At 37.4% G+C, this 8,930-nt stretch overlaps 1 protein-coding gene across 1 annotated transcript; it reads right to left on the reverse strand.

The window, feature by feature from the left end:
* Positions 1 to 2,890: 2,890 nt before the first annotated feature.
* acmsd (aminocarboxymuconate semialdehyde decarboxylase) lies at positions 2,891 to 8,930 on the reverse strand. The gene is made up of 10 exons (XM_029459532.1): positions 8,874 to 8,930; positions 6,775 to 6,819; positions 5,627 to 5,723; positions 5,486 to 5,535; positions 5,081 to 5,317; positions 4,800 to 4,893; positions 3,896 to 3,991; positions 3,585 to 3,757; positions 3,175 to 3,273; positions 2,891 to 2,953 (listed from the first exon to the last, which is right to left on the reverse strand). Exons 1-10 carry the CDS (start codon positions 8,928 to 8,930, stop codon positions 2,891 to 2,893), a joined length of 1,011 nt encoding a protein of 336 aa, XP_029315392.1.

Below are 8,930 nucleotides of genomic sequence, written 5' to 3' on the forward strand. Positions count from 1 at the left end.
GAAAAGGCCCGGCTGATGGAATTGGTGCAGCAGTTAAACGGAAGGCTGACTCACTAGTAGTAAACGGCACTGATCTTCCAAATGGAAAAGTGTTGTATGAGCAGCTTTCAAAACAGCCATCTACTATGAAGCTGATGTCACTGAGAAGGAGATTGAGGAAATGGACAGTTTTCTTCCTGATGGCCTGCAGACTATCTGAGGAACAATGCAGATACATCAGGTTTATGAGTGCAAAACACTTTCATTTTGTTTTCATCTGTACCGTGTGTAATTTCACTGCATTATGCTCCTAGATTGTCTCTACAAGACCAGGAGAGATCTCTTGGCGAATTCTGAGCTGCTTTTGCTCAGAGCCCCACGTTGCAGATGTTTTGGTCTCCAAACGGTATACATGGAGGAAACAGGTGAAACTGAAACTCCTTCAAAAATCACATCCACAAACACACCTACCACCAAAGTTCAGTCCGTTGCAGACCTTCATGAGTGACTTGGAATTGGAAAGTGGTGTGTGGTCAGATATGATGGGGAGCCTTACCCAGGATGTTGGCTCTGACAACTGTGCTTTGGTAAAAACAGGTTTTTCTGGCCAATGAGAGATGATGTGCTCTGGTATCGGACAGAAGATGTTCTCAGACTGGTCCCAGAGCCTCAGCCAGTTACAAAGCGGCATGTGATGTTGGATCCTGCAGTTTGGGCAGAAATACGCTCTGTTCTTGACCATGATGAATAGAGGCAGACTTGGTATATACTTTATGCAAGTTTCACAGATAAATACTGTAAGAATTCATTTTAGCTCAAATTTAATTATTTAATTTAATTGCCTTAGAGGACAGGAGTGTTTTAGTTTGTTTCATTTTGAACATAAACATTTGAAACTTAGTTTAAAAAAAAAAAAAGGAGTTTAAATTTGATTTTGTTCTGAAGTTCAACTGACTTAGTTAAACCTCCATAAATGTTTCAATTTGTTAGCTTTGAAACGGATGAAATTTCAAGCTGTATAAATCTATGGTTTCATTATTAGTCCTAAAGTTAGAATCTCGAAGATTTTTTTGTTAAAAAATAAGTGCAAATCCAAAGAGACTGAAACAGGGACTTGTACTTAAACAGCTTTTATTTTGCGCTAACTAGTAAGGGCAACATTTGCAACTTGCTTGTAGGTTTCAGCACTTTTCTGCCAAATGATTTATGCTTAAAGGTTAAAGTTTAGATGATGAAGTTCTTCCCTTAAAAAAATTGTGTTTTTTTTTGTGTCAGGGATAATAAAACTGAACATTGTTTAAAAATGTTTTTGTGACCTGTCATTTTCAACACATAAAGTATTTTCCGTCACACAATGTCACCCCCCATCACAACACATATTTTAACCAAAAATGCATGCAAATTGGCATAATCACATAAAAATAGTTTTGTAGTTTGGAAAATTGTGCAGTTATAAATACTATTAATTAATATTTTTCGAAAACTCATGATTGTGCCATGTAAGAAATTGATTGAAGACTTAAGCAAAGCAGTTCGAAGATGTTTTTCATATAAAGAATGGAAAAAAAGGTTATTTTTAAAATCCTGAAAATAAATACAATTTATAGGCCATCTCTGTGTGTGATATTTCATTGAACAATTTGAAAACACAAGGTATATTAAATCTTTTTTCTTTTAAAACCATTTTTTTGGTGTGATGGAAATGATGAAAATTGAATATTATTTAAAGAAATTCAGCATAGCCACTATCAGGAAGTTTGAATACACAAGATGTAGAAATATAAACATATTGAAACATTTCTCTAAATATATTACATTTTTCCTAAAAGGTTCCAGACCAAAATGGTCCGTAGTTGAAGAATCACCCATTAGTCTTTAATGAATGTTGATTCATTTATTAACATTTTAGTCAACACTGTGTTTTCCTGAGGTTAATTCATTTCCTGGAAACAAAATTAACCCATTAACCTCCAATAATAAATGATTAACTAAATCCACATTAGAGTCCACACAATTTATAAAACAGAATATCATTGACTTCACTGAACGTCGTCTAGTTTTAACGATTTTTATTGTTGTGTATATTTAAGAAGTGGGGAATATATATATATATTCATATTTCATAAGAATTAAAGCTTCAAAGTTGAGTCTTTCGCACACAAAGTCATTTGCTGGATGTTTGTTTTATGTTGCACTCTATGCTGCATAACCAATTGCCATTCAGGGACAAATAAAGTTGAAGTTGGATGCATGATTTTGTAGTGTTGCAACGGCAAGAAAGATAGAATACATGCTTGATTTCTATGAGCTGAGTTTATGTTAGCCAGAGAAGAGGAATCCTTGCGTAATTCCTTTGAAATAGAGCACATATTAATGCCACCATTTTAGCATTTTGAGTGTAGGATTATTCATTTTTAAGAAGTGAGGGGCATCACATTAACTGTAAGAGATCTGTTGGGTAATTTGTAGTAAGAAACTGGAGCATCCCTGCACGTGTGTCCTTTTGTAATAGTGTTTATTTGTCCCTGAAGCTGTAATTACTTTATAACACAATAAAAACAAAAATAAAGTAATAATGGGATTGACAAATCCTTCCCTGAAAACATTGAGTGGAAAGAGTTCTCTGTTACACTCAGTGGCTGTTAGTATCCTCTAACTAACAAAAATAAACTCTGATGACGGCGATAACCATAAGATGTTGGTAAGAATAAAGTGAGGATAAATAGCATCAAACAAATAAGGCAATTCACATAATGAGAGTATAATACTCAATTACTTTATTATGTCAAACAACAATATTGGTTATAGTCTGTCTACCACACAAGCTGATCCCAAAAGGAACTCATCCAAATGTGGATATTTGAATAAAGCCATTGCACTGAATCATTGTGAGCAGCAGTTGTATCTCAGATCACTCAAATTGTTCTCGTTTCAGGCCCAAAAATTCCACTGCATTTCCAGCAAGCAATTTATCCTGCAAAATAAAGTACAAACCATTTTAAAATACTGGATCAAACATGCAGTACTTTTAAAAAGCATTTGTTCATTTATGCAATTACATCTAGACATTTTGAAATCAAAGATGTTTGGGATGCTGCTTTCATTCTACCAAAGTCTCTGTAGAGAAACTAGAGTCAATTAATGACCGCAGTAAAGGTAAATCCATTTTAATGAAGTAGAGGAACATATTGTTACCTTTAGTGTGTCATCAAATTCATCCATTGACTCAATCAGTGATCCAGGCTGCAGCTCACCCAGCGGGAATGGATAATCTGTTCCCAGCATTACTTTATCCTGAAAGAGAAACACATGCATGTTATACACATCTACAGTATCTCTGTCAAATTGATGAAAGCAGGAATAATTACTGTAATAATTCCAGTAGAACTGCCTTAGAGTGTACTAAGCAAGAGCACTGCTACTTTAATGAGCCTGGGTAAACTGTTTTTGTATCGAAGGTTAAAGTGGTTTTACAGAAATAATACTTCAAACTACCCACGCACCCTCCACGCTCACAACTGCCAACACTCCTTCAGTGTCTTCTCAATGCATGAGCCCTCTATGACGTGGTTTGTGTGTTGAATGAATGATGAATACAAGCTCACTTTTCCAATTACGTCGATCAGCAGCTTCAGGGAGATGGGATCGTGAACGAGGGAGTCGGTGTAGAAAGAACCGAGGCATTTCCGTGGACTGATCTCGTTGTCCACTGCACACAGGTCAGGGCGGACTTTGTGGCCATGTTCAATTCTGCCAACGGTGAATGGAAAAGAACCACCTGTAACCAGATGAACAAAAGCAATACAGTTTGACAACATCTGAGCTTGAAGAATATTTTGAAATTGACACCTTAGAGCTTATATTACTCTGCTGCGACTTGAATGCGCCACGATTCAGCAACACTTCTGGTGCATACCTCCATGTGCAAAGCAGACTTTCAATTTAGGAAATTTCTCAAAGATGCCTCCGAATATCATCGAGCAAATAGCCATGGTTGTCTCTGACGGCATGCCTTTGAGATGGAAAAGACACCAATACATAACCTTTCTTATCAAACTGTACTTTAATTAAATGTGTTGTTAATATAAAACAATATATAGCTAGATGGTTAATATATTAAGTGGCAGAAACAAAATCAAAAAGTTGAGCATTATTGGTCACATAATCACAATCTATCAAATATGATGTGAAAGCTACTATACTCAAATAATATCAACGCCAATGTGAGAGTTTTTAACACTTGGGAAAATACAATGATAGGTTTTGATTATGAATGCGGAGATCCAATACTCGGTTTCGCTATCGGTACTGACCAAAAGCACAGGATCAGATGTCAGGGGGAACAAGAATAATCTGTTTGGATCCATTAGCCTTACAGTCAACAACTGTATAGTACACTATAGTACTGACGTACAGGCCACACTATAGGAGTGTTGAATTATATCCAGTATTTTAAACTGTAATTGTAATTCCTTTGCTATTCTAAATACTCCGATTTAAACCTTTACACACAATTGCACTTTAAATTTCATTTTGAATGTTTGAATATTTCTGATCAATCAAAAATGCTGCTAAAATATCTATTTGTGAAAAAGTTTAATCAAAAAGAACCAGCAGGATGCTTTGGCATTTGATGTTATAGTGGGTATAATGTATGTGTTTTTGCATCGGTTTGGTTTTCTATGCACATATAATTAAACATGGATGTATTTCAGTCACAAAGAAGTGAATACATTTTTACAAGACAAGTGCATTTTATTTTGTATTGACTCGACCAGGGGGATATTCAATATCTCCTGTTCCTCCTCCATCTCCCTCACCCACCAGCCAGGGCAGCCAATACTTAGCCATCCTCCCGTCTGTCTGCATGTCCCACGGGTGGACAAATATGGAGCAGCCCAGCTCCTCTGCTGCCTGTATGGAATACAAACCACAAGATCAGTATTTTATTGATGAATGTGAACATGGCCCTCTGAATAAAAAAGGAATGTCATGCACATCTGTATGAAATTAGTCAAACCAGTGTAATCATACGTAGGTACATTTGCAACTAACACCAGGAACATTATGTAAGCATGTACTACAATATTCAATGTCTCACAGCATAGAAAGGATAGAGTTCAGTGGCGTTGAGGTCCCAGTTGTTGATATGTGAGCCAATCTGCACCCCAGGGAAGCCCAGCTCCTTCACACAGCGCCTCATCTCCAGCACGGCCAAGTCAGGGGCTTGCATGGGCAGAGTGCCCAGGCCCACAAACCTTGTGGGGTGGCTGCGCACTGTCTGGGCCAAATCATCATTTAGAATGACACAGAGATCCAGCGTGTCATGAGGTTTGGCCTGTAATCCGAAAATAAGATTACAATGGGTATTTAATTTGTTCCTTGTTTAAACAAGATTGGGTAGCTGTAGCTCACAGTAATGTAGGGAACTGTAAACAACACTATGATTCAGGTCTTTACCACACAGCAATAAAACACAATAGCCGCATTGTTTTAGTGTAGTTACCCAGTAACTGAACATCACAGGGACAGTAGAAAGGGCTTGAACTGTGACACCTGAAGGGTCAGAAACAGAAACATATACGTTTAAGCCATCAATAGCGTGAAACACTGTAATACTTGTTCTCTTATGTCTGTGCATATGTACCATGTTGATCCATGTCCCTTATGCGTGCGTTTGCATCCCAGCAGTTCTCTTGGATCACTCGGAACAGCTTCCCACCCTTCATCATGTTCGCTTCACCCTGAAACACAACATGACCAGCAGTCATATCCCCTGTTCACAGAAGAGGATTAGGGCCACATGTGAAAAGTATATTTAAAATCTGAGTTTGTCAGTATTCTGACTTTATTCTTAGTATTCTAAGTTTAAAGTCAGAATTTAATTAAAAAATGCCTTAAAAAAATGTAGTTCTGTATTTAAAGTCAGGATGCTGACTTTATTCCCAAGTTTCAGACTTAAACTCAGAACTCAAATTCCTTTTTCACGTGGCCCTGGTCCTCTTCCGTAGCTATTAATGTGACTGAAATTAAACATGTTCTTTGTCCCTCCGTTATGAAGCTTGTACACATTGTCATATTTGTTATTCTTCAGTCATTTCACTCAAATTTTCAAACTAATAAGATTATGTGACATTTGGATATCATAACACTTCCAAATACAACCACCTGATGGCGGCAGAGAGTTGATTCACTCTGTTTCATGAAACCCATCTGAGATGTAAACTTTCATCTACACCTGGCATTAATATGTCACCACAGACAACATGTCTTTGTAAAGGTATTCATAGGTATTTACATGCAGACATACAAACATCTGGACACTGTTGTTTCCCCTGGTAATGTCTGTAATTTAACATCATGGGTGCATCCACACAATGTGTTACAATGTGACCTGGAGTCCTCATAGATTATGTTTTAACATTGGCATCAGGATGTAAACAGATGCTCATCTTATGTTTGAATGCATCAACGTGACACAATCAACTATTCGTCCTTATGTGCAGTCTGCTGATGCCAAAAGCTCAACCATTGCGGGATGTAAAAGTTGCATTAGCTCCACAGCTGCCAGGCCGCTCTGTGTTCTGCTGTTTTGCGGGGGTGATTGAAGTGATGCAGTGGCACCGTGCTGAGTCCTGCAGCTGCTCACATGTCGAGGACGGGCCTGAAAGGTCCACAGGGTGGGGTGCAGCCGGGAGGCACCTGCTGTGTCCAGAGCATTGTATGCAGTACAATGGTATATGGGCTCATGTACCCTGTCTGTACATGCATACAAAAAAACAAACTGTGACTCACCTTGCAGTGATGGTGAAGCTGGACAAATCCATCATAGCCATACCTCTGAAACACATGCAAAAGAGTGATTGTGCTTAAAGAGAGACACTACAGGTGTATAGGGTAAACAACAGCTAATATACATCACCATAAAACTTCCCCAGTTGATTACTTACATTGAAACAATTTAATGTTTAAATATGGAAATGAGGCATTATCTTATATGCACTAATTTGTATACATGTTTGGAACACACATCGGAAACAAAAATCATTCAAATACATTTTGATAATACTGTCACTGTCCATTTAAAAAAATATTTTCTTGCCATGTTTTTAGGTATAAAATGTTATATAAATTAGGCTATGAATGAGATATGAACAAACGCCTCCATAAAAAACCTTCAGAATATAGATAGGAATGAGACCGGAAAGTTTGGTTTATATAAGGGGTACGGAAGTGGAAATAGTGAGAAAAACACATTTGGAGAAAATGACCTTTAAGGATATGTATTGATAAAATCCGTACATTTTGCAAGACACTGCAGGTAAATAGGGTACATAAAATGTAACTAATAGATTTCACCATGAAACTTTCCCAGTTGATTACTTAAGACACTATTTGTGTTGCAGTTAAATGAACTAATTAGTTATATCTAATGCTAACTTTTGGTGAATTTAGGAGAAATCTACAGGCGCAAATAGACAAAGTTAGAAAAATTAACACAATAAATATATATTTTGTATGTTTCCTTTTTGTTTTGTCTGAAAGAAGACATGTTGTGAAGGCAACATAGCCCAAACTCTCAAAATTGACCAGTGGTGTCTCGCCTTAATCATTGAGTGGATTTTAAAATATCACATATTGAAAAACACATAAGGCTATGCGTTAGATTACATATCTGGTGTCTTTATTTTAGATGTAAAGTCTCTATATTAACATAAACATAGTTTGGTATCCCCCGCGCTGTGGGAAAGCAGCCATTGATTGCGTTATCCCATCTGCGAGGGTTCAATCTCTATCCTGGAGGACTTTCCACCGCAGCACTCCAAGTAATTCAAAATGAGTGCCATCTGAGGCTGTTGACTCGTGAATACAGATGAAGCCGTGAATGATCTACGTGAGCAAAACAGTCATAAAGCCCTGTTTCATATCCCTACAGAGTTGCAGTACTGTGAAATGTGTTGATGCCACAGATAAGCTTGAGCCATTCAAAATGTGGGAATGGATTCAGTCTTCAAGTAGTTATTTCTTTGCATTAAATGGAATGCATGCATACCAGTGGATTTTATAACAAGTTAAGCCTGATGTTCTGTTTGAGTTTATGAGTAACCAGGCCCTCTTTAGCGGCCTAACAATGATGTGATATTGTATTGTCACCTTGATACTTCATGACATGAATTTTATGAAAACTACTCATAAAAGTAATTTTGAACTAAGGATGTGTTTCAGAAGTCTGTTGCAGAAAATGATGCATTACTTCTTTTCAGAGGGTCTCAGAGACCTCAGCTGTAAAACATTGTCAAATACAAAGGATTTTCATGTGCTGTAGTTTTTATGCAGGACTTTTATACTCTATTATAGTGTATTTATATTCCTGTTGACCTCTCTGGTATCATGTAGACATATAACATAAGCAATGTCACTATACAGTATTACCGTGCATTTATTTGTCTGTACAAAGGGAAAAGTGTAGGTTACCACTTTATTACTTATTTGCATATTGGGCACCAGTCTGCAGAGCATGTCTTCTGTCCAGCACTAAACATGGGAAATCATTAGCTAAGGCCAGAGGCCTCCATAGTAACAAAGACATAAGAGCAGGAGCAGATAACAGATAGGACAGGCAAGAGCAAGGCCAAACGCCACCTATTGATTAAAGTTTAACCATCCATAGAGAACACAGATTTATGGAGTGAGCTGTTAAACTCCATGCTGACACTCCAATGGGAAAAGTCTGCACATTGTATTTGACTTGCTTTGAATTGAAGCTCTGCCTGCTGCGGAACTGATACAGAGATGTGGTTTTTTAAACCCACTCAGTGGATTTACTTTGGAGGCTCTAAGCTGTTATAAAAACCTCTCAAATCCTCAATGAGCTTGTGTCTCTCGGTGCCTACCTGCTTCAAATCGGGCCACTCCTTTGGTAAAATATGATTATGAATATCAACCTTCAT

This window comes from Cottoperca gobio, chromosome 21 (assembly GCF_900634415.1).
Source record: "Cottoperca gobio chromosome 21, fCotGob3.1, whole genome shotgun sequence".
In the NCBI taxonomy this organism is placed as follows: Eukaryota; Metazoa; Chordata; class Actinopteri; order Perciformes; family Bovichtidae; genus Cottoperca; species Cottoperca gobio.